This window comes from Alligator mississippiensis, chromosome 1 (assembly GCF_030867095.1).
Source record: "Alligator mississippiensis isolate rAllMis1 chromosome 1, rAllMis1, whole genome shotgun sequence".
Taxonomy (NCBI): Eukaryota; Metazoa; Chordata; order Crocodylia; family Alligatoridae; genus Alligator; species Alligator mississippiensis.
The window spans coordinates 52,934,327-52,960,835 of NC_081824.1; the positions used below are offsets into that span (position 1 = coordinate 52,934,327).

The following is a 26,509-nucleotide window of genomic DNA, read 5'->3' on the forward strand; positions in this document are numbered from 1 at the left end:
TTCTCTGCCCCAGCCAGCCAGAGCAGCATCTACATGTGCACTGCTATGCACAAAAAATCCCATAGAAAGTAAGGATGTTCTGCTGCAAAGTTTATTAGTTTTATGCACCCTAATAGGGGTGCACGTATAGACACAATTAATTCCTCAACTGCACAGTAGATGTCTTGTATATATGTGACCAGTTTTGGAATGTATATTGTGAATAGAAAGGAATCTGCAAACAGAATTTACTCAGGCTAAGATTTCAGAGGCCTGAATTTATATTGAACAAAGAGGCAAATTTGCAAAATAAGGCTTAAGTGCTTTATTTTTATAGGCATGTTACAGCAAAACAAGAAAATAAATCTACAACATAAGGCTAAGAAAAACAAAGCAAAACAAACCACCCTGTTACTTGGTGGCAAAAAAAAAAATCTACATTATGAACAGAACATTTTGATATATGTGAAATGCTAGTTTAATAAAGTAGTTGCAATAATATTCTAATTAGAAAAGCTGTACACTGTGATGAATTAGGTTTTTTTTTAAGTTTTGCTTTTCATTTATTTTTTAAAAGTTTTGTTTTTTTCATTCTTCAAAAAGCATAAAAACAAGCAATTATTAGAGTTGGGCAAATGGATTTTTAATATATTCAAAGAAGATCATTACTCCTAGAGCCCCAGAAATTTGTGTTGGGACCAGTGCTGTTTAATATATTAATAAATGAGGGTGAATACCAAGAGAGGCAAGTTTGAAGATGACAAATATATTCAAGTGGTAAGGAGCAAGGCAAGTGGTGAAGAACTACAGAAACATCTTGAAAAATTGATCTAACGGACAGTAAAATGACAAATTAAATCTCATGCTGATAAGTGAAAAGTGATAAGCATGGCAAAAATAGACATACATGATGATGGGCTCTACACCAGTTTTTAGCACACAAGAAAGATCTTGGAGTCTTTGTGGACAAGTCATTAAAAAAAATCACCTTTGTGTTCAGAAGCAAGCAAAAAAGGATTAGGAATTATGAATGGAACTGTTAACAAAAGAAAAAGTATCTTTATACCCCTTCACAAATCTGTATTGTTTCCACATCTTGAATACTGTGTAGAGTTTTAGTCTCTACACCTCAAAAATGATATAGGGCATATGGTCTATGGGTCATCCTGCATCCTTGATGTGGAGGACCTACCCACCACTACAGCCAAATGCCCAGGTGATAGCAGTGACATTGGAGTCCCAGGAGCACCACAGGAAGAAGCCCAACACTGCATCTTGTTCCTGCAGTGGAAGCCAAGTACCTGTGATGACAAGCTTCTTCCAAAAAACATTTCTTTGCCACAAAGAGGTTTAAGAACCTCTGATCACTGGTGTGAAATAATCCTGGTTTTTCCAATGCATAAACATTATAAGGATTCTTGTTTCAAAAAAGAATGAGATATTTATTCTGATATTTTAACAATAAACATAGAAATCTCTGAGACTTGATGGACTACCTTATGAAAAGGTGGATTGGCAGAACAAAGGTTCCCACAATTCCCACCCCCTTAACTTGTGATGTTACCCATTTGCTAAGAGGGCAGAGAGTTGTATATGTGCTTGCCCACAGGAAGACTTTAGAATCTATTTCAAATACTGCTTATACTGGTTATTTAATTAAATGCTCCCTCTCATAATTATAATTAAGGAAAGAGTCAGTACTGCTTGTAAAGTAAGATTATACTCAGCTCACTTTACTAGAAATGTTTATAAGATAGTCTTTATAAACTAAGTATATCAATAGTATGGAATGTCATCGCTCATAAAATAAAAAGGGGTATGAAGAGCTTATTGAGGAACTCTGAGATAATCACCCCTTAAAACACTGAAAACTAGTTCCCACTGGGCACATCTACACATGACATTTACTGCAGAGCTGCCTAATTAGTTTTGCAGAAAATGTCTCAGTATCTCTATGTGCAGCCCTATTAGGTCACAGTAACTAATAAACTCTTCACCAAGTTAGCAACTTGTAAATACAAGTACTATCCTGTGGGGGACTTTTTTAGGGCATAGCACCATACGTGTAGACACTGACGTGGCTGGCTTGGACACGGGGATACTTCAGTGCAGGACTGCCTGCTAGCTAGCCCTTCACCGAAGCACCCTCGTGCCTCAGCCAGCCCCTTTGCAGCACGCTGAGCCAGTGGGGAGCAGTCCTGGGCTGCTCTGCTTTGGCTGAACATGCTGCAGTACTGGGTATATGTTGAAATGGCATGCCTCAGAGTAATAAGCTCTGGTACGGTACATACTAGAGTTTATTGATTCAAATTAATTGTATGTGTAGTTGTGCTCATTGAAAACTAATTCTCACTGTGTAGTGTGGTGCCCTCCAAAAAACACCACATACTCCTCAAAGATATTTTATGGTTCACAGAAATGAGACATTTCTGAAAAGTGATTATTTAAGTATAAAGATAGAGAGAGAAACAGGTATACCCTATCACAGACAGGTAGCATTTGAGATTTCACCAGGGTCACTAGCTAACATTTTAACTGCACTTTCAAGTCTTTTATATAAAGTATCTTAAATTAAGCATCAAATGTTTCAGGACAAGGTACACATATCATATTTTCTCACATATAACATGCTTCAAAATGTGATATGCACCTTGTTTTAGAAAGGCAGAATAAAGAGAAACTATCTTTCCTTTCAGTAAGTATTTGAGCAGCAGAAGCCAGAGAGCCAAGCCCATTCATTTTTCTGCTTCCGGTGGATTGCTGTGGACTTTACTTTTGGTCTCATCTTGTAAGTGGCAGATCTACTCTTATACCATATTTCTTGCATACAATATGCTTTCTAAATTCCAGCAGCTAAGTTTTGTGAGGAAGCTGCATGTTGTACATGAGAAAATATGGTCATTTACATGGAACAACACTGGTCTTCAGGAAGGTGAGCTGGCCATCTAAAATTCTTTCTGTGCTACTAGCACAGCCTCATGAAGCAGGGCTACATTTAAACAGGGCACTTTCATGTATGATTTATTAGTACTGATAAGTCAGGGGTAACCATGTTATAAACTGGCATCAGAAAGACTATCATATCATAGTTTAAACATGGTCTAGGTAAGCTAGATATAATATTAATTTAGATGTGCTATTCAAACATGAGGTCAACAAAAGGCAACTTCAGAAGAGGAAAGCGAAAGATGCTGTAAGAAATGGTTGCTTACCAAAAGGATGTCATAATAGAGCTCCAGGTTAAGTACAAGTAACAAGCAACCAGTTAACATGTGTTACGTTCCTCTAGCACCCAGAGTAGACAAACAGGTGGCAATACTCACAGAATATGTGCACTTAAAATAGCCATCCTATCTCTTTCCCAGAAACCTTCAACATGCATAATATTTGCCAATACAACATAAAGCCTTTAGTTTATAATTCCCAAATTCTCTCTTTTCCTTTCTATTTTTTCATTTTTTTCTCCATCACTGACTCATGGGTATTCCTCTAATATTGATATATCACTTTCTCTTTTTTATCCTTATCTAGTACTAATGATCATTTATCTCATTTCTTGTCTCTTCCTGGCTCTCTTCTATTTCCCTTTCAGCGCTATATTATATCCCATTGTCTTATATTCTTATATCACTCTTTACTATCTCTATATAATTTAGCCTATTTAATACTTGTACCTATTGTCAATCTTCTCCATGAAACTGTTGCTTCATGCTACATGTGTTCTTCATTTGATTTCCCCTAGTCTCTCTCAATCTCTATCAATAAAAATATTTTCCCTCCGAATCTTTACTGAAGTTTCTGTCCTCCCACTTCATTTGTACCACATCCTTCTCTCTCTCTTTCGCTCTTTTTATACTCTTTTTCCCCCCTCAGCATTCTGATCTCTTTTTGCCTAGTATCTTGTGGCCTCTTCCTCTTATTATCCTTAAGGTTTCTTCTTTTACCTTAACCCAACAACTGGAAGTCCATAAATATCATCAACCCACAAAAATTACATAAATTAAAGCTTCTATCTATACACAAAATACCAGAATTGGAGCTAATATAGATATAGAAAACAGTTCCTTCTTATTACTGTAAATTCGTAAGTTTCCAACTCAAAATAATATTCTGAATTAAGTCTTTTATTTTTGTTTCTGTACTTTTCTTAAAGGGGAGGTAACTAATTACAACATGTAATTAAATAACAAAATGAATAGTTATTTATCTAGATCCAGAGGCAAAGGCAGAGGTGAGTCTCAGCTGATTTGACATATATCTTATTCTAGCTCTCCTGAAAACATTTAAATTACCTCTAGACTCCAGTAGTTTGCTTCAATTCAAACTATAACAACATATAACTTAAATACCCTCTTTATGCATGTGTGGTAGGAAGGGGTGTTTAAAGTTGCTGAGTACAAAGAAACATTATCTCAAAATTACTGTACTAAAATTCAGAGTCTAGGGGACTGAGAAGCTTTCTCAAAGCCCATTCAGAAATGCGAGTCTTACTGTTTTAGTTACGTGGGGGTTTGTCGTGACTTAATTGACCCTGCAATTAAAAGATGTGAAATTATCACAATGAGCTAAGACTATGCAGAAAAAGTGCTGAATGGCAAATTGCCTCTTCCTTGCAGAGGTGTCTGAATAAGGTGAGCTGAGAGACTGTGATGAGAGTGCTAAAAGAAGAGTACTGTTGCTGAGCTTTGGCTACTGGAGTTAAGTGAGCAGAACGTGCTGTTGGGAACCCAGTTTAGAGAAATGTTATATTTTTCTTCTATAATCTTACTGAAGGAGGAAAATACACTATTCTTCGGAGTTTGGCTGGATTTGCAAATTAACTTCGTTCATTTTATTCTTACCTCAATGTCCTCTGGAGGCTGCTCTTAGTAATAATTTGAGCTCATAATTAGTAAGTTGTGAGTATGCATGCAGCAAAATTCTAAATGTCTTTGGTCCTATGCTGGGAATTCTCAGCATATATGTAAAGCTATAATTTTAGCTCTTTGTTCTACTCACTCAACATTTTGAGCTACCTCTTTAGTTTCATTATGGCTCACTAACACTTGAAATTCTGCCTTGAATCATTTTCGGTTCTCAAAGTAATCTCTTTAAATGTAATTCTTAAGGAGTGTCTTTGAATATATGTAGCCATCTCAGATAGTGTTGACATGGAACCTGACTCTAGATATCTTCCACGTGTGTGTTAAGCTAGGAGGCATAATCCGGGGAACTTTTTTTATTACATATTGTTTTAATAATTTATCTTTCATTATAATTTATCTAGTGTTTCATTTGTTTGCTCATTTGTTTTCATAAGCTGTTGTGACCTCTTTTGTGGAAGGCAGCATATAAGTCTAACAAATAAATTAACAAATTATTCTTCAAAGTCTTTGGACAAGACATGTCTTTTTTAGTCTGAAAATGAAGTTATTTATGCACTGCCAGATAACTTAGTTAGCTATCTTATTAATAAAAATAGCATATACTTCGATGGCTTCTTATTCTTATGCATAGCTATAGTATCAAGTGAACTTGTTACGTGTTTATGTAAAACATCTCTTACACAACAATGGTACTAGGAAATCATTATGTAGAGCTTGAATTAAGATGCAGAATCTGGGGGGAGGATTTGGGGATTCTGTCTCTTAGGGCCCTGTTATACATTCAAATTGAAGCTGAATAGAAAACAGGTATACAGTTGTTATACATTTTCAAGCATGAACTTTGTAGCTGGTTGGCTCTTCTAGCTGGATGGATATTTTTATGGCGTGATAACTACTTTACATGCGTAGCTGGTCTAAATTTATTGTGCAATTAACCAGTTAATTGCATAAAAAATATAATGTATAGTATGAGCTTCAGTGACAGAATTCATATGGTTTAGCTTGAACATTTTATATAATTAAATAAAGCAACTACAAACATTAATTTAAAATTTATCCCTCTGAGTCTAAATCTAAGGGAGTTGGACTTGGTATACTTTACATATTTAAGGGCAAGAAAATGGGAATAATAAAGAATCAATAACTAACAGGAATATAAAAGTATTAAAGTTAATGTAGGCCACTTGTTGCTTGAACTTACACATTGAAGAGTTGTAAGAAGGTAAAAATTAGGTTTGTCTATACAGGAAGTGGAATCAAGAGAACCAAATCATACATAAATTCACACCTTCAGTTATTTTGGTGCAAATTTGTGTACAAAGACTTATTTCAGAAGGTATGTTCTATGTATATTATGTATATTTTAACATACATAAATTCAGTAAAACATTCAAGTATAGTGAAATAGGACTATCAGACTGCACAGAAAACTAGAACACAGTAAATTTTTAACAATTTATTTACTAATCAATTTAGTTAAGTTCCAAGCCTTGAGGATAAGTTAGGTCTTTTTCTATATTGGGTATGTGAGTAACAGAGGTTGCATCTAAACAAGACACCAGTGCATAGTAGTTACTGCACATTTATTTAGTAGTTGTATAAATATAACAACAATATTCTTCAGTAGCATTACATCACAGTTTTTGCCATATGACACTACTGAGCAGTAGTATCAGGCTACTGCACAGTCAGCATCTCCTGTAGACACAACCAGAGTGTATGAAAGTACTTTGTATGGTCTTGCCCATTACTCTTAATCTGTCCCATGTTCTTTGAGAGAAGCAGTTTGACAGCATCTTGTTTAAATAACCTAGGCTTGGGACTAAAGTTAAACACAAACTGGTATAAGTGATCAGAAACTGGTTCAAATCTGTAACACAACAGGGCTGTGTTAAGGCACTCCCACTGCTTTAACATCAAATGAGCTTTAGTTAAAGTGTCCCCACCACCATTTTGATACACTGGATGCTGAATAAACAAGGCACTGAAAGTGTTTTAATGTGAGTGACTCCCGAGAGTCACTCTAATTTAAATGCTCCCCCACTCCTAACCCCAGAGCACATGTATAGGTGCTGTGAGACCTATACTACAGAGCTAATTAGTAGGCCTGTGCAAATAGGGAAATATTTGATTCAGATTTGGATTCGGCTGATTCAGAGAAAAGTGATTTGATTCAGGGATTCAGATCACTGTCCCAAATTATTTGGCCGAATCAGCTTCGAAAGATTCGGTGCTGATTCAGAGATTGGGCCATAGACTATAATGGGAAATCACTGAAATACCTATAACTTTGTCATTTTTTGGCAGGTTTGGATGACAACAGCAGGGATGGTACACCCTTCTGAGAGCATGAAGTCTGCCAAGTTTCAAGGAGATGGGTGCAGGGCCTTCTGAGAAACTGTACCTCAAACTGCTGAAAGCAAAACTCGTGACGTGTGAATTTGTGCATGTGTTAAGGCGCAGTGGGATGAAAACAGCAGGAATGGTAGCCTGTAACAGGGGGCCTTCCTGGTGCTCTGGCAGAAATATCTCAGAAAAGGGACAGAAAGACTGCAGACAGAGCCTTATGTGCTGTTTCTATGTCCTTCTCCCAGAGCACTGTGATTGGAAGGGGACTCTGGGAAAGATCACAGTCACTGGCCAGGTACAGATGTCAGTCTTTCTCCCTCTGTTCCCCCTCCATCCTGTCAGATTTTTCCCCTGAAAGTCTGCCTTTCTAATCTCCGAATCTTTTCCAAAGCAATTCGGAGGCTCTGGATTCGGTGTATCAGCCTCCGAATTGGGCTGAATCTTCTCTGAATCAAATCAGTGATGGAACCTTTGCACATCTCTACTAATTAGTCAGCTCTGCAGGAAACAACTTGTGTAAATGTGCCCACTTAGACTTAAAATAACAGATTTTAGAGGGGAAAAAACATTGATCAGTAGTACCATGGGATTGATCTGATGAAGATACACTGTTTCTTTTTTTTCTTCAAGCAAGCAGAAAGGATTGTGCCATAACTGGTATATTAATATTAGATAGTCATTGCTAATCACTGACTCAGATATCTTTTATGCTATCTGCCACCAGCAATTTCAGGAATCAAACTGTATACACTTGGGTACAGAGAATTTTATAATATTCATTCTGCAGCCTGAAGAGCAATTTAGACAGTAGAAGAATTTGTATGCTGAAATTAATTCTTGTTTAACTTTAGGACTAAAAATCTGCTTCTCATTCTAAAGGTGGAACGGACTCTTCAGTCTTTCTTCAGTCTAGAATACTGGTACTCAGCCAATGGACTGAGAACTTATGTTCCCACATTCAGTTTTTAAAAAGGGCATAAAGGCCTTTACATGAGTGATCTAAACCTTAAAATCGGTTTGTTGATTGTGAGACATGAAGAGTCCTGGCAGCCCAGGAAGATTTAAACCAATGTGCAATATATCTTTCAGTCTGGAAGCTTGGTAGGAAATAAATAAAAGAAACTTTCTGAGAGTATATTTTATTCTAGTTAAAAAATAATTCCTTATCTACAATGCAGATAATTTGTCTGACTGCTTAAAATCCCCAGAAATGTTTTATAACTTACATTTCTCATTTATATAACAAGTTCATTAAAGTAAATGAAGGTTAATTTAATCAACGGAGGTACTATATTTGAATAGATTATTGCATTTGTCTTTTAATAGTTTCTCTTTCATTCTTCTATCTTCATGTTCTTAATAATTAGAATATCAAAGAGCTTTCATAAAGACACAGTACTATAATGTTATTGAAAATTTCACCCATAGCATTTATACAAAATGTTACAAACCTGGGGAAAGTACCTCAGGTTATGAAGCAAGAAAGTAATTCTTTATATATCACTGTGTGCATTTCTAAGGTCTTTACCATTTGGATGATTACATTATCTCAATTTTATATTCACTATTCAGGAGGTAAATGTCAGCTTGAATCACTGAATCTCAATTTTTTACACCTTTCATTTTGGTTGATAGGCATTTTACCTGTTGTAATTTATTGCTATTACTGATGAAAGTATAAAATGAAAAGCTGAGAGTGTAATCAAGGGTAATGGTGAACCAAATACCATGTGATAATAAATCAGCAAGAAAAAAAATACTCTAGAGATAAATGAAGATATTTACCATTTCAGTTTGAATTCTGTTACAACTGTTTATGTAAAATACAAGTCTGAACAAAGAGAACTATATTTTCTTCTTTTATGTAAAATACTACAGCATGTCTTGCCTCTTTATTACACAGAGCTGTGTAGACATCCCTTGAACTTAAGAACTGACACTTATGGCTTGTGCATGAATTCTGAATTCTTTTGGATGTAAATTTTCATTTTAAATCAAAATATATAATAGGGAAAGGAAAAAAAATACTATGTGAGAAAATACTGTGGCAAAAAGATGTGTGAATTTTAGAAGGATGTATACTGTTAAAATCATAGCCTATGACTATCCAACTGTCTCCCTTTAAAATTAATACAATAGGAAAACATCTGCTAGCTCTTAAGTGAAGAAACTACAGCATGAGCTGAGTAGAGACAGTTACTGGGCATAGCTTACCTTCGTCCTCTTCAATATTTCATTCTTGTTTCATCATTAAATAAAATACAACTAAAAAAAAATATTAAGGCAGTCAATATAAAGGCAGAACTCCTATAGCAAATCCATAATGGTGCACCTGATCCAAAACTTATTAATGTAAATGGAAAAACTCCCATTGGGTTTAATGAAGTTTTGAATAAGGTCTTTCATTAGGATTTGGACTACATATTGTCTAATATGCAAATAAATCCTGGTAAAAAAATGGTCTTACCCAGCTTTTATGTATCCCAAAGCCCTACATATCTTTTGTAAGTCTCTGTTGTCAAAGATTAATCATATATTAGATAACAGTCACTGTACCTTTGGATATTGTTTGACAGGGATCAGTACTCTCTCTGACAGCTTTATGTTTTTGTTGCTGATGACATCGAGGTATTTCTTCTCTTCATCTTCCTTTTTCCCGTCAGAACTCTGAAATTTTTCAATTTCTGAAAAAAATATGAAAAAGAAAATGTAATCAATTAAATGTTTAGTCTCATCCTCAGAAATTCTATTTACCATATCAATCCCATTTTTAAAATCCTTAAGTTAAAAGTTTGAGCTGCATACTAGCTCCACTTAAATCAGTGGGAACCCTACCAGTCAATTAATAAAAACTAATATTTGGCACAATGATGGAGAGGAAAACTAGAGAAATAGAATTCAAAAGCCCTCAGTGGGCACATCTACATGAGACACTTACTGCAGTTACATAATTAGCTCCTCAGTAAAGCATCAGCGATCTACATGTGCTGAGCTATTACGTTGGAGCAAACTAATTGACTCTGCCATAGGTTAGTACTCCAGATACAAGTACTATCCTACGGTTGAGTTTACTTCACTGGAACGCACATGAGATACTGGAAAGCCTGGCTGGGGCATGAGGTCGGTTCGGCGTTGGGGGATGCCTGTTGGCTAGCCCTACACTAAAGCACCTTTGTGCCCCAGTCCCTCAAAAGCACACTGAGCTGGGTCAGAGCAGCCATAAGCTGGCAGGCCGCACTGCCCCTGTTCAACATGCAAACTGCCCCTGCCCAAGAGCAATGAACTCCAGTGCAAACTGTGCCAGAGTTTATTGCATCATATTAATACTCACATGTAGATGTGAATCAAAGAATCATAGAAGTAGGGTCAGAAGGGGCCTTGTAGATCTTCAAGTCTGACCCCCTGCCTGGGCAGGAAGAAACTGGGCTCAAATGACCCCAGCCAGGTAAGCATCGAGCCGCTTCTTAAAGACCGCCAGCACCACTTCCCTTGGAAGTTGGTTCCAGATCCTAGCCACCCTGACTGTGGAGTAGTTCTTATGGATGTCTAATCTAAACCTACTCTCCAACAACTTGTGGCCGTTAATCCTTGTTATCCCGAGGGGCGCTAGGGGAAACAAGGTCTCCTCCTAACCCTTCCGGTCTCCCCTAGTGAGTTTATAGACGGTCACAAGGTCCCCCCTCAGCCTTCTCTTGTGAAGGCTGAACAGGTTCAGATCCCATAGCCTCTCATTGTAGGGTCTGCCCTGCTGTCCCCGGATCATGCGGGTGGCCCTCCTATGGGCCCTCTCAATGTTGTCCACATCCCTCTTGAAGTGGGGTGCCCAGAACTGGACACAGTACTCCAGCTGTGGCCTGACCAGTGTCGCGTAGAGGGGGAGGATCACCTCCTTGGCCCTACCTGAGATGCACCTGTGGATGCACAATAGGGTCCAGTTAACCCTGCTGACCGTGACCTCGCATTGTCAGCCCATGTTCATCTTGGAGTCAATGATGACTCCGAGATTCCTTTCTGCCTCCGTGCTCTCAAGAAGGGAGTTTCCCATCTTATAAGTGTGCTGATGGTTACTACTGCCCAAGTGCAGCACCCTGCACTTGTCCGTATTGAAATGCATCCTGTTTTTGTTAGCCCACCCTTGCAACCTATACAGGTCTTTCTGCAGTCTTTCCCTCCCTACTAGCATGCCCACCTCACCCCAAATTTTGGTATCATCAGCAAATCTGAACAGGTTGCTTTTCACTCCGTCGTCCAAATAGCTGATAAAGAAATTGAACAGTGCGGGCCCAAGGACCAAGCCCTGGGGGACTCTGCTGCCCACTTCCCCTGAGGTCGAATATGACCCGTCCACTACCACCCTCTGAGTACGACCCTTCAGCCAATTAGCAATCCATCTGACCGTGTAGGCATCGATGCCACAGTCGCCTAGCTTTTTAATGAGGATGAGGTGGTCGACAGTGTCAAAGGCCTTGCTGAAGTCCAGAAAGACTACATCCACGGAGACACCTTCATCCAATGCTTTTGTGATCTGATCGTAAAAGGCAGTCAGGTTGGTCTGACATGACCTGCCCCTAATGAAACCATGCTGGTTGCCCTTGAGCATCATCCCCGATGCCGGCCCATCACAGATGTGCTCCTTGATGATCTTCTCAAAGAGTTTCCCCAGTATTGAGGTAAGACTGATGGGCCTATAGTTACCCGGGTCATCCCTCCTCCCTTTTTTTAAAGATGGGGACCACATTGGCTATCTTCCAATCATTTGGCACCTGGCCCGAGCACCATGAGTGCTCATAAAGCCGTGCCAAGGGCCCAGCAATAACCCCTGCTAACTCCCTCAACACCCTGGCGTGGACAGCATCTGGACCTGCTGACTTGAATTCATCCAGCCCCTTCAGAAGCACTCTAACCCGGTCCTCCTCAACCTTAGGTCTGGAGGCGTTCCCCTCTAGTCCGTCTCGAAACACAGTGGGGGAGTCCCAGTCCCTGCACAAAATAACGGAGGTGAAGAATTTGTTAAAGAGGTCTGCCTTCTCCTCTGGCGCAACCACCAGATTGCCCAGCGCATCTTGCAGGGGCCCCACATTTCCCGGTGCCTTCTTCCTCCTTCGTATATATTTGAAAAAGGACTTTTTATTATCTTTGATCTTGGACGCTAGTCCTAGCTCTATGTCCGCCTTAGCTTTCCTAACAGCCCCCCTACAGGCCCGAGCAGAGGACGTATACTCTTCTTTGGAGATAGCCCCCCCTTCCATTAAGTGTACACCACTTTTTTGGCAACCAGGCATTCCCAGATGTCCTTGGTGAGCCAGGGAGGCTTTTTGGCACTTTTGCCCCCCTTGCTTCTTGTTGGGATTGTCACCCCTCGGGCCCTGAGTATCATCTCCTTAAGGAATGACCACTCATCTTGGGCACTGAGTTCCCTTGCCCTCGAGAACCCCAGCACTTCTCCCACAAATCTTCTCAACTCGTTGAAGTTGGCCCTCTTGAAGTCTAGGGCTACCGCCTTGCTGCAGGCCCTTGACACCCTGCGCTGGATGATGAATTCCAGCAAGCGATGATCGCTATCACCCAGGTGGCCAAGGACCTGGAGTCCCCTTACCAGATCATTGCCTGTGGCCAGGACCAGGTCCAACAGGGCAGTATTGGTCTAATTTTGTTCCCATGGAAGCAGATAATAAAACTCTCATTGTTGCCAAACCTATATTAAACAACTTACTTTTGAAAATCCCATATGTAATTAAGTAATAACTAAAGATCCACCTTAGCCTACCACAAGAAGTAGTTGACAGGCTAAGATGGATAGCATTCTGCAATTATAATCTGGCTGAATTTAAGATTATATTTGAAACAGTTTGGCTTCACAATGAGGACCTTCAAAGCTGAAGGATCCAAGAAGTAAAATTTTCATGTAGGTCATGAATGAAGTTCAGGCCAATTTTTATAAGTAAAGCTACTTTCTAGTATTTTTGTATTTGTTATTGTTAAATAAAAGTTTAATTAGGAGATAATGTCATACTAGAATGAAAAATTCTGATGCCTTTTTCATCTTGATTTCATAAAAATACAAATGACAAGACCAAGACAAGTTAGACTAAATTTCCAGTCTGAACTACAGTTGGGTGTATTAGATGACATTGTTCTATGAAAGAATAGTTTTTAAAAGTATTTGATAGTTTCCCCAAATTGGCCTAAAAATATTCTGATTGATTTAGTTATGAACAATGTCACATGTTGTGAAAACTGGCTGCAGCATTGTAAGCAATGGAAAATGATAACACAGGAACATATCACATTGAAAGAATTATCTATTATCTTTTCATTCCACCCAGGAAGAGCACACACCAACTGCTGAAACTTTCTTAGCCCGATGAAGGGTTTTTGAACCCGAAAGCTTGCTTAATAACTATTCTCCAACTATTTGGGTTGGTCTAATAAAAGATATCAGATTCACCCAAGGAACCTTGTCTGCTTATCTATTATCTTGAAATGTTGTGATACTGTAAGCATGATTAAAAGGTCAATATTGATAGTAATATCTTTATTAACAGCTTAATAGTAAATGGTACCACCTGAGCTACTGTAAGTGCTTTCCAAACAATTATTTGAGAAGGAGCAGTTGATAAATCATGGGGCTCCAGACTAAGTACAGGAGACAAACAGATAAGAAAGGAGTGGAAAGGTATCATGTTAACTTGATTTAGAATAAGCTGCAAAACAAAAGTGTGCCAAAGATATCACTGTGTGTACTAAACAGTGGACAAACTGCTAATCTTTTCATGCCGATCCAGTTTTATTTCAAGTCTTCATTAATCTTAAACTCTTAAATGCCATGATAGGCTTAGAAAAACTTAGACAAAAAACAAGACACACATAAAAAACAGTAACCTGACATATGAAATTAAATTTTGGAGCGGTGCAAACAATAATAGAAATTGGAAAATAATTTAAAAGGACTCTCAGGGCATTTATAGACATGCCCCAAGAGGCAGAGTGGGACGCTTTAATTAGAGCAGCCCAGAGCATCACCTGTATCAGCATCCCTGTGCTGAAAAATGGTAGTGGGAAAGATTTAACTAAAGCTCCTTCAACAAGCTTTAAAGCGCTTTTGCCACCATTTTTCATGCTGTGCATTTAATCAAGTCTGTTCTGATGCGCTGCAATTACAGTGCATTGAAGCAGCCTCTCTGCAAATGTACAGATACCCTGAGAGGTTAATTTTTATCAAAACTAATAACAACAAAATGAGTTTCTGTTTGCAAAAATTAAGCCAACTACACCAGGAGAAAATGCATGTAATACATAATATTCACCAGGAATGAGAAATCTGGAAAGCAGTAAGTAGGTATCTAGTTAAGGCATGGATTTATAAAACAATATCTACATAAAAATTAGCCAGTGCAGGTAGAAAAGCGTCACATTCTAGAAAAGGGAAGTGTTGTATCATCTGTTCTATTGAGCAGTTGCAATCATACTAAGAATATTCCATTTTAGTGCATCCCATTACTCAAAAGCTAGCCAAGCTGGAAGGGGGTAAAGAAAAGTGTAAATAAATGTATACTGTTGTAAGTTTTCATTTACAATGAAAAAATAAGGAAGGGAAAAGGAAAGAAGAGGGCCAAGAACATAGCTCATTTAGAAATTGATTAAGATAAATAAACAGCAAGAAAGAGAATGAATCATTTAGAAAGGTACAACGTATCAAAGGTAGGAGTAATGGAGTGAAATTAAGGTGAGGAAAATTTAGGTTTTATGCCATGAGAGGCTTCCCAGACTGAGAGCTATTAGGCTGTTCAATATTTTCAAAAGGAGAGTAGGGAAAAGGTCCATCATTTTGGACTAACAGATTATACCAGACAAAGAAAAAACAAATATACAACATAACTAATTTTAAAATCTCCTGAAGGTGGACAGACATGTTCAATTCATCTTCAAAATAAATCAATGATACTATAGAGTAGCTAGAGTTTATTATTTGTAATTTAAAGGATCATGATTTATGCGAAAAGGCTGAGTGAACTGGGCTTATTTAGTTTGGAGAAGAGAAGATTGAGAGGGGATTTTCAATTTTCATAGTATTTTTATAAACACCAATTCAGATAAAAACTTGTGCTAAAAGTACATTCTGATTTAAGCAAAAGCATAAGTGTTACTATTAATTGGGATGTTTTCCCTCAATCTTAAATATTAACTAAATTATACTAATAATACCCTGTGTGGTAGTTAAATGAAATTATTGTATTCATTTCATAAACAGTAAAAGTGGCCTTGGGAAAGTAATGGGGGGAATCATTTCTAATATGAGCTTGCAAAATTAGAAACTTAATTAAGGTACACAGTAACATTCAGGTAGGTTAGGAGGAACGTTAGATCAAGTTAAAAGTAATCTTAATTATCCAATCTAAGTAAGTCACGATGGGGGACTAGTGGGAGGGCAATAAGGCTCTGTGTGGGGATCAGGGTAGGCAGGTGGGGTCTGTGGGAGATGGGAGGGATCAAGTGGTTTACAGAGAGCGATTGTGGGGGCTAGCACAGTTTGGGTGGGGGTTGGGGAGTAGGGGGAAGCAGGGGCAGTTATGATGATCAGGAGGGTTTGGTGGGATCAGGAAAGCTACTGGGGACTGTGGGGTGGCTTGGGAGGATGAGGGGCTCTATTGTCCACCCCCTGGGACCTAAAATAGGTTTTTATCCCCCTGCCCCCTATAAATGAAAACCTCTCTCCAGTAAACCAACCCGTCTGCTCCCCTCTCCCCCATTTATTTCCTTAGTTCCTGGCACTGGTGAATGCTGGTAAGACCAGAGCCAGGAGCATCTTTTTGGATGGGGGGGTTTGGCAGGCTTGCGGCGGAGGTCTGGCTGGTACATGGGGAGAGGGGCTGGGGGCCTAGAAATAGCCTGATTAGCTGTGGGGTGGGAGATTAGTAAAAGTGCAGCGCTGGGACTGAGGCCTGAGGCTGGACCTTCCCAGCCCAGAGCTGCTCTGGGAATTGTATAGAAGTTCAGTTACACTGGTCTCTCCTGATCATATCTAACTTAAACTACCTCAGAGGTACACTTAACTGATATCAGGTTGGACTTTTTTAGGCCAATTTATGTGTCCTGAACTTCTGTACAGTTTGCACTTACATCCATCTAAGTAGGGATCTAAGCCTAGGTGCAGACATTACACACAAAAAAACCCCAGTATAACTGATCAAAAACCAGTCTAAACCTGTAACAGAACAGAAATTCAGTGCATGCAGATTGGTTTAAAAATGGCAGAATCTTGTCCAAGATTGCTCTCTCTCTAATGCCCTCCAGGTGTCTGTGGTCATTGCCTTATGGGCTAATCGTGTGGCTCCAATCCACTCCTACACCACACCCCTTGCCTCATAGGTGTAATCACTCACTGTTGTTCCTTGCTGCTGTTCACTTTTTGTCCTTATACTCTCAGCCCCTCCATCTGGACTCCGGACCCCACCCTGGGTCCTTAGGAACCTCCTCCTCCCCTTAGTTCCACCCAAAACCTTCAGACTGATTCTTCCCATCCTAGCTGGCATTTAGAGCTGCAGCCTTCCTGCTGGGCAATATTCCTTCACCAACCTCCAGGTCTTACTGCTAGTTCCTTTCAAGGCTAGGGCTTATATTTCTCAGGCCCAGCCCTCTAGCTAATCACCAGGTGAGACTCTCATTAGCCCACCTTTGACTTCTGCCGCAGCCCCTACTCATCCCCTACTGTACTTGGCTGCCCCCAGTAATCTCTGGCAAGCTGGGAGGAATATGGGAAAACCTCCCCGCTCCCTCCACTTTCAGACTTCAGCCAATGCAGGCATCTGCATGCCTCCCCTGCCACCAAAGGGCGAACACGTGTTCGGTTCCCTCCCAATCCAACCTTAGAGAAAGCTACACAGCTTAGAGAAAGTCACAAAGGTTTGATCAATTCTGCCTCAGGTTTTTTGAATGTTTGTACTTACTCTAAGGGTAAGGTCCACACCTGGGTGAACTAAGTTTGATGGGGTGATGTTTTTTAATGTGATCTAACCTCTCCCTAACCTTCCTGAGCATTTGTATGTACCATAAGCTTCATGATTTTCAAAGAAGCTAACAACTATTGGCTTTCCTGGACTACTCATTACCTCTAAAAGTCCTGTTTATAATCCTGGGAAATAGATTGTCTTACACAGTATATTAAAGAAAAATGCCCAAAGCACCTTCTTCAGAACATCAATATGAGTATTTACCCTGTATACACTTTAAAAAAAATAAAAATATAAGTGAGAAGGTTTATTGCTTCTCACTTTTAGCAGTAGACACCTTGCTCAGAAGCTGTACTGTTAAAACAATTTAAATTTTTCTGCAATATAGAATATATCTGACCCATTTCATTGGGTAAATATTAAGTATTTTGTCTGGACATAAAGAATTATAGTGTGTATACAGATTGTTAAACCAGTCCAAGAGTAGAAATATCAGTTATTGAACTATATTTCCTTTTCCTGGTGTCACACATGATGCCATTTTACATCAAAATTGCTGCTATTAAAAATAGGACCAATTACATCAATTCTAATTGAACAAGCTCAAGGCCAAAAATCCATTCTTTACTTTATATTATATTACATCACCACTAATCACAGGTGACTATTGAGAGTTAAATTGAGTCATTCAGGATTTATCCTGAGAAAAGTGACGGAAAAATTGTCCTTCATTGTCCTTTATTTTTGCTGCTTATTTTTCATACAACCCATATTTGTCATTTCAGAGCACAGAACAACAAACAAATTATGCTATTTCACTGAGCACTTATAATGTACTTTAGTTCTCCTGCACTGATTAGGAGCATAAACAAGATCCTGGCCCCACTGAAGTCAATGATAAAGCCCTTATTAACCTAAATGCCATCAGAAATGTTATCAAAAAGAAAGAAAAATGTAGAGACTATAAAACAATAGAGGCATTTTGTATGTATTAACTTGCTATTGATGTAGCTTTTCACTGTACAAGTACTCAGTGGGCGTGTCTACATGAGACGCTACTGCTCAGTGGTTATTGCACATTTATTTAGTACTTGATTATACATATAATCATATTGAGTTTATATAATCAAGCACTAAATATAATATATAATCCTAAATATAATATATAATAAAAATATACATATAATATATAGTCAACTACTAAATAAATCTGCAGTAACTGGAGTTACTGTGCAGTGTACTGGCAAAACCCTTTTAAGTAATGCTACTGTGCAATAACCTAATAATACTGTGCAGTAGTGTACAAGCACTGTTGATGCTGTGATGTAGCTAAATAATCCTGGCACAGTAGCACTACAAAGTCAGCGTCTTATGTACATGAGCCCAGTGAATTCCAAAGGATTTTGGTTTGTAGTTTAGAAACCCTACTACTTTTTTTAGACATGCAGAGTTCTGTATAATGTATTTCAGTTGTGTATACACTTGAACAGTTAATTGAAAAGGAACTTCTTTTAATTAAATTAAAAAGGAACTTCTTTACCTCACCAGTTCCCCAAAACAATCCATAGCCTGGAAGAAACAAATTCCTGGTGATGTTTATACTGCTTTTTGCACCAAATATATCATTGATGAGAGAGGTGCACTTGCACTTTGCCCTATCTCTAAGGGACTAACCATACTGCCGATACATAATTGAGTGGCTGAGTTCAGGTTCTGGAATCATTTGTCTTCCTCACTGTATGCAATTCTCTGTTATTTATAGAATTAAAGGCTGTCCACCAAACTTCCCTTTTTATAGTACAACTTGTCTTTGAGCAAAAACCCAACATAAAGCCCACCTACTATTTAAAGGAGTGATTCTCAGTTCATTTGGACTTGAGGCATCCCTCCACTGCATTTGTGAATTGAATGTCACCCAATTTCAAAAGAAATGTATATATTACAGTTATTTTTTTCTCTGCAGAGGAGCTGGGCAGTGAAGAATGAGGGATTGGCCAGGCAGGTACAAGCTTGAGTCTGCGCCCATCTGCTTATCTCCTCACACCTCACTTATTTCCTCATGCTTCAAGCCTTTCAAAGGATCTGGCAGCACCTCTAAGTGCTGTAGCAGCCTGGTTGAGAATCAGTGATTTAAAGGCTTCAGTAAGACCTGATCTAAAAATTATTGAAGTCAATGGGAAGTAACTGCTTGTACTAAAAAAGGGTGTTCCACTGCTCAGAGGAGATGCAACAAATTCACAAGGAAACTAAAAATATAAAGTCTATGTGGTAGAAGGAGCCCTCTGTTCATAGCAACACACACTTAAGAATGTACTCACAAATTCAAACTGTATTTTGATTTTTGATCAATATAAATCCTGGTGGGATTCATCCCACGACTGGGCGGTACATATTGAGGGCTATAGATTGTACAGAAAGGACAGGTCGGGGAAGAAAGCGGGGGGGGGGTTGCACTTTATGTCAGTGAGCAATATACATCAACCATTTATCAAGACAGAATCCAAGGTTGAGGAAGTAGAAGGATTGTGGGTTAGGCTACATGGGGGGGAAAGGAGAAAGGGATTTGGTGGTAGGGGTCTGCTACAGACCCCCACACCAAGGGGAAGAAATAGATGCGGGGCTCCTGAGGCAACTCTCGGAGACCATAAAAGCTAAAGAGGCGGTAGTCATGGGGGACCTAAACTACCCGGACATCTGCTGGGAGACGCAGACAGCAAGGACCCATCGCTCACGCAGGTTTCTAACCTGTATACAGGACCTCCACCTGACACAGGAGGTACATGATCCTACTAGGGGGAATGCCATACTGGATCTGGTATTGGCAACAGAGGATGACATGGTAGGGGACCTCCAGATCGGTAGCCATTTGGGAGACAGTGATCACCTAATAATAGAATTCAACATAAGACGGCGAGTGGGTAAGGTAACTAGTAGGGTGAAAGTGCTAGACTTTAGGAAAGCTGATCTCAATGAACTCAGGCGATTAGTCAAGGACGCACTGCAGAGTAGGAGTTTTGAAGGAATGGGAGCCCAAGAAGGGTGGCTGTGCCTTAAGGAAACAATCCTTCGGGCACAAAGCAAGACGATCCCCAAGCGAGGCAAAAGAGGGAAAGGGGCCAGGAGGCTTCCATGGCTGACCACAGAAATCCAGGGCAGCCTAAGGGCCAAAAGGGGAGCACATAAAAAGTGGAAACAAGGTGAGATCACTAAAGATGAATATACCTCCTCTGCTCATGTTTGTAGGGACGCAGTTAGACGGGCCAAAGCTACCATGGAGCTCAGGATGGCAACCCAAGTAAAAGACAACAAGAAATTGTTTTTTAGATATATAGGGAGTAAAAGGAAGGCCCAGGGAGGAATAGGACCCCTGCTAAATGGGCAGAAACAATTGGTGACAGATAGGGGGGACAAGGCTGAACTCCTCAATGAGTTCTTTGCCTCAGTGTTCCTAAGCGAGGGGCACGACAAGTCTCTCACTGGGGTTGTAGAGAGGCAGCAGCAAGGCGCCAGACTTCCATGCATAGATCCTGAGATGGTGCAGAGTCACTTGGAAGAACTGGATGCCTTTAAGTTGGCAGGCCCGGATGAGCTCCATCCGAGGGTGCTGAAGCCACTGGCGGGAATATTCGAACGCTCGTGGTGCACGGGCCAAGTCCCGGAGGACTGGAAAAGGGCTAACGTGGTCCCCATTTTCAAAAAGGGGAGGAAGGAGGACCCGAACAACTATAGGCCAGTCAGTCTCACCTCCATCCTTGGTAAAGTCTTTGAAAAAATTATCAAGGCTCACATTTGTGAGAGCCCGGCAGGGCAAATAATGCTGAGGGGAAACCAGCATGGGTTTGTGGCGGGCAGATCGTGCCTGACCAATCTAGTCTCTTTCTATGACCAGGTTATGAAACGCCTGGACACAGGAGGAGGGGTGGATGTCGTATACTTAGACTTCAGGAAGGCCTTCGATACGGTATCCCACCCCATACTGGTGAACAAGTTAAGAGGCTGTGACGTGGATGACTACACAGTCCGGTGGGTGGCGAATTGGCTAGAGGGCCGCACCCAGAGAGTCGTGGTGGATGGGTCGGTCTCGACCTGGAAGGGTGTGGGCAGTGGGGTCCCGCAGGGCTCGGTCCTTGGACCGATACTCTTTAATGTCTTCATCAGCGACTTGGACGAGGGAGTCAAATGTACTCTGTCCAAGTTTGCAGATGACACAAAGCTATGGGAAGATGTGGACACGCCGGAGGGCAGGGAACAGCTGCAGGCAGACCTGGATAGGTTGGACAAGTGGGCAGAAAACAACAGGATGCAGTTCAACAAGGAGAAATGCAAAGTGCTGCACCTAGGGAGGAAAAATGTCCAGCACACCTACAGCCTAGGGAATGACCTGCTGGGTGGCACAGAGGTGGAAAGGGAACTTGGAGTCCTAGTGGACTCCAAGATGAACATGAGTCGGCAGTGTGACGAAGCCATCAAAAAAGCCAATGGCACTTTATCGTGCATCAGCAGATGCATGACGAATAGGTCCAAGGAGGTGATACTTCCCCTCTATCGGGCACTGGTCAGACCGCAGTTGGAGTACTGCGTGCAATTCTGGGCGCCACACTTTAAGAAGGATGCGGATAACCTGGAGAGGGCCCAGAAAAGGGCAACTCGTACGGTCAAGGGCCTGCAGACCAAGCCCTAAGAGGAGAGACTAGAGATACTGGACCTTTTCAGCCTCCGCAAGAGAAGGTTGAGAGGAGACCTTGTGGCTGCCTTTAAGTTCATCACGGCGGCACAGAAGGGAATTGGTGAGTATTTATTCACCAAGGCGCCCCTGGGGGTTACAAGAAACAATGGCCACAAGCTAGCAGAGAGCAGATTTAGTTTGGACATTAGGAAGAACTTCTTCACAGTTCAAGTGGCCAAGGTCTGGAACGGGCTGCCAAGGGAGGTGGTGCTCTCCCCTAACCTGGGGGTCTTCAAGAGGAGGTTAGATGAGCATCTAGCTGGGGTCATCTAGACCCAGCACTCTTTCCTGCTTATGCAGGGGGTCGGACTCGATGATCTATTGAGGTCCCTTCTGACCCTAACGTCTATGAATCTATGAATCTATGAATAACTATTAGACATTTTGTGTTTACTAAAATTCAGGAGGTAAGGTCTTAAGAGAGAAGTTAAAAATTTGAAGAGGGAAAGTTTTTGAGCATCAATGTTGATCCAATAAAATGAAAAATGAGAAACCCAATGGAACATTTTCACCAATACCGATTTTACAAGGCATAAAGGGAAAAGAAATCATCCCTGAGGAAAACTTCACACATTTTCTACCCACTTCCCCTTCAAGCTAACTGAATTATAGCAAGGAGACAGACAGGTATTCAATTACCTCCTACAGTACTTGTCAATCCCACTAAACACGTCATTTTTGCCTTTCGTCGGCAATACATGCAGTACAATCACTTTCCTTCTGTTCAGTTCACATGCATCTCTCTTAATGGGAAGAAAAAAAAAAACACACACAGGGCATGTTCACACATACAGGCACGTGTGCTTGTAGCAGCTCAAATAGAAGCAGCACAAATTTGTGCCAGGGATTTTTGCCTCAGTGTCTCACTTTGCCTCACTTTGGTGTCAGGCAAGTTGTGCCATTGAGGCAAAATAACCTTGCCCTGCTCCTCCTGGATCTGAAGCCAGGGGGAGCTAGAGTCTGGGGCCAGCATCTGTGCTGGCCCCAGCAGTATAAAAATCTCCCCTGTGCTGGCCCCAGCAGTATAAAAAGATACTCTGGCAAGCAGCTCATGGCTACTTGCTCTCAGGAACTTCTGGGGTGGTGAACCTTCTCCTGGCCCTGGCCAAGTGGACCCTGTACATGACCAGGAAGGAGGCTCTGGCCAGGAAGGTGTCCAGGGACTGTGAAGCTGCTTTCCTCTCACTGGTCCGCACATGCAGAGCACCACTGCGCGGTGTCTACTGGGTCCTTGGATACCTTTTACGACCGGGGGGGGGCTCTGCTCAATGTCCCCCTTATGAGCACTCATTTTCACGTTTTGACCCTCTGACCCTCATGTCACTTCTGTCCTGTTTTTTGTCTTTGTTGTCCCTAAAATTCAGTCGTGTCATGCAGCCATTGGTCCCATACAGTAGGGGCTACTAGTTAGCGGGTAGGCCTTAGCGCCTATGGTAAACTGGATGCTACAAATAGACAGGAGCTTCTGGGGCCCAGCCATTTCACATCTGGGGACACTAGCCCCTTGTACCAGCTGGACTGCTGAAGCAGCCCTAACCTACAGTTCCCTGCATCTCCTACCCACTACAGCAGTCTAGCAGTGGTGGCTCCTGCCTGGATACGACCTGCTGCTACTTGCAACAGCATGTGACCCCAAGACTGTACACCTGTCAGACCCAGATGGGGACTGCACAGCTGCAGCGGAGGTGCCTCCACCTCTGGGCCTGCTGCCAGTGGGCTTTGGCTGCACAGGTGACCTTTGTGCAGCACTGCTGCCATGTGTGCTGCCACCCTGCCATCTAGGCAGCTATCGCCTGGAAGATGTTTTCATTATGGTGGCCTGCTTTGAACTGTCAAAGCATATCCTCCTGGCTCCAAATGGCCAGGAGATAAACCACCTCATTTGCCCTCCAGCTGGGTCCCAGGTGCCATCCGTGAGCAGGCTCCTCTCCCTGGATCCTGCCACTTACCTCATCAACAGGAATCTTGGTGTTCCCTATTTAAAACTGCAAATTTTCTGATAAAAAATCCCAAATTCACTCTTTAAAATACCCCAAAATTCATGTCCATCCACAATTAAAACAAAAGACCACTAGATCAGTTGGGCAATGTTTCATTGATCTATTTACAATTTTAAAGCAATTTGGAAGCTTGCCAGTGCATCTATCATCATAATAAAATAAATTCAAAATATCTATATGCTTTGATGTTTCCTTTTCTTTCTTATCTTATCACAGGGAGCACTTGAGTGGGAGTGGGCTTGAGTGGGGGCCACCACATGCCAACTCCCTAACCCACCCCCCACTGCACCACCACCAGCAGCCAGCATGTCCATGACCTGCCTGCAGGCACAGCAGCAGCATGACTGTCTGACTCAGGCTCTGTACATGCTGATTGGACCCAGCCTGGCCCACCCCACTAGCACATGGTTTTCCCAGTCCTGTTCAAAGCTGTGCACTAGGGGGGCGGGCTGGGCTGGGACTGTTCAGCATGTACGGAGCCCACATCAGTCTGTGCCACACTGCTGCTGTGCCTGCAGCCAGGCCATGATCAGACTGGCTGCTGCCACTGGTACTCCAGGGGTGGATGGGGGGGGTCAGCATGTGGCTGGCCCCTGCTCAAGCCCCCTCCGGGGGCCCAGTACTGCTCACAGGGACTGTGCATCATGCCAGGCTGAGTCCTGCCTCCATGTGCTCTGGCCCAACTCCATGGAGGCAAGACCAGGCCTGGCAAAATGTGCGGTCCCTGTGAGTGGTGCCAGGCCCCTGGGTGAAAGCCCAAGTATCCCGTGCTGCCTGAAGGTACACAACCCTGTAACATGCAGCACAGGCAGCTCTGGGTCTGAGGCAACTGAGGCCACTTCACTGCATGGCGGGGCTCTGGCAGACATGGGCCCTGCTGGGGCTGTGAGGCAGGGGGGCTTTGTGCCCTGAGAGAGAACCATGTCCCTTGACCAGTGCCCCACACTCCCACAGCCCCCACCCCCACCTCTAGTCCCTACTTACCAAGGACAGCACACAGGGCATGCCACAGCCTTGCACCACTCCTGCTTGTTCCCCTGCATGCAGAGGGAGCATACTAGGGCAACAGAAGCACTATGGAGATGCTCTGGCTGAGCATGGATACCAGAGTATCTCTGGAGTCCCCAAGTCAGGGTCTGTGCCTTGCCCTGCTTTTTCTTCATGGAGTTTTTATTTAGTTTGAGCCCGCTCTGCAAATATGCAACTCTATGGAAAAGGACTTTGGAGTCTTGGTAGACCACAGACTCAGTATGAGTCTACAGTATGATGCAGCTGCACAAAACGCCAATGTGGTTTTGTGCTGCATCAATAGAAGCATTAGGCACAAGACTCATGAGGTGATAATCACAGAATCATAAAAAATTAGGGTTGGAAGAGACCTCAGGAACTCATCTACTCCAACCCCCTGGTCAAAGCAGGACCATCCCCAGCTAGAACATCCCAGACAAGGCTTTGTCTAGCTGGGTCTTAAAAGCCTCAAAGCATGGGGAGCCTACAACCTCTCTGGGTAACCTGTGCCAGTGTTTTACTACCCTCTTAGTGACAAATTCTTCTTAATATCTAACCTAAACTTCCCTTGCTGCAACTTGAGCCCATTGCTCCTTGTTCTATGATAATGCCTCTCTACTGGGCCTCATCTGGAAACACTGAGTGTCCTTTCTGAATTTTATAGAATTTTGTAGAAGGGAAACACCCTTTTTCTCTTTTTACCAGACTGATCTATTGACTGAAAGAATGAATGGCTCTTGCTCTTTAAAAATTATCTGTTTTACTTTTACAATGCCAATAAAATGATGTTAATTATAGTTCACTTCAATGTACTTGACATCAATTACAAAACTTGTGTCAGGAATATAGTTTTTCCATTAAATTTAGGCATTCTACAGTAGAAACATTCTTTGCTATACTTAAAGTCGTGTCAAAACTTGTCAAAAAATAATGTTCTTCCTGTCATCCTGTCCAACCTACCACAAAATGGAAGCTACACATACCTTCCTCAGCTGTCAACATTTGCTTTCCATTTAGAAGAACCATGCAAGCACTTACCTAGTTTCTTTAAGGGGAGCAGGCATTTCATTTTCTTGTGTCTGCAGTAGTAGCATTGTTTCATCAAAAAAAACAAAACCCACAAGCTGCCAAAACACAAGTTTCAAGCTATTTTCAGCACTGGTTTATTTCCAGAATTAGACTAATTTTCATTTCATCTGTAAAAATTACCATTAATCTCTTGTGATACACATAGAAATGTGTATCTATTATAACACTTTTTTTTTGTGCATACATGCTGGGTAGGTGCTGCTATCTTTTCATAGTCATTTGGTCCTTCACTCTTAGGACTATCATAGATGCATCTGTCACAGGGTTTATGCGGATGTACATATGATTTATTTACCACATACTTGATATAGGCACTAAACAAATGGAAAGGTCTTAATCGAAAAACATGAATCACAATAACCTCACTTACATAGGTACCTAAGTTTTCACAAGTACAGTTCCCTAGAGTTCTGCTACTCTAAATATCTATAGGCCAGGTGTGGGCAAAATGGTGAATTCATCCAGCAGCTGGACTCCACTTCCCAGCAAGCCCTGCCTGTATAGCTCCCAGCTGGTCTCCATGGAGACCGGACAGGGAGGAGC

The 26,509-nt window shown here is 41.4% G+C and overlaps 1 protein-coding gene across 3 annotated transcripts in view; it reads right to left on the reverse strand.

Moving 5' to 3' along the window:
- The window catches only part of KHDRBS2 (KH RNA binding domain containing, signal transduction associated 2), a 789,727-nt gene that overhangs the window by 638,512 nt on the left and 124,706 nt on the right, over positions 1-26,509 (reverse strand). For all 3 annotated transcript variants that reach the window (XR_002093266.2, XR_009463400.1, XM_006258261.4), the window contains exon 2: positions 9,750-9,877. Coding sequence is in view for 1 of the 3 variants with exons in the window: in XM_006258261.4 (XP_006258323.1) it covers positions 9,750-9,877 (128 nt within the window). In the remaining 2 variants the exon portion in view is untranslated. The remainder of the gene's footprint in view (positions 1-9,749; positions 9,878-26,509) is intronic.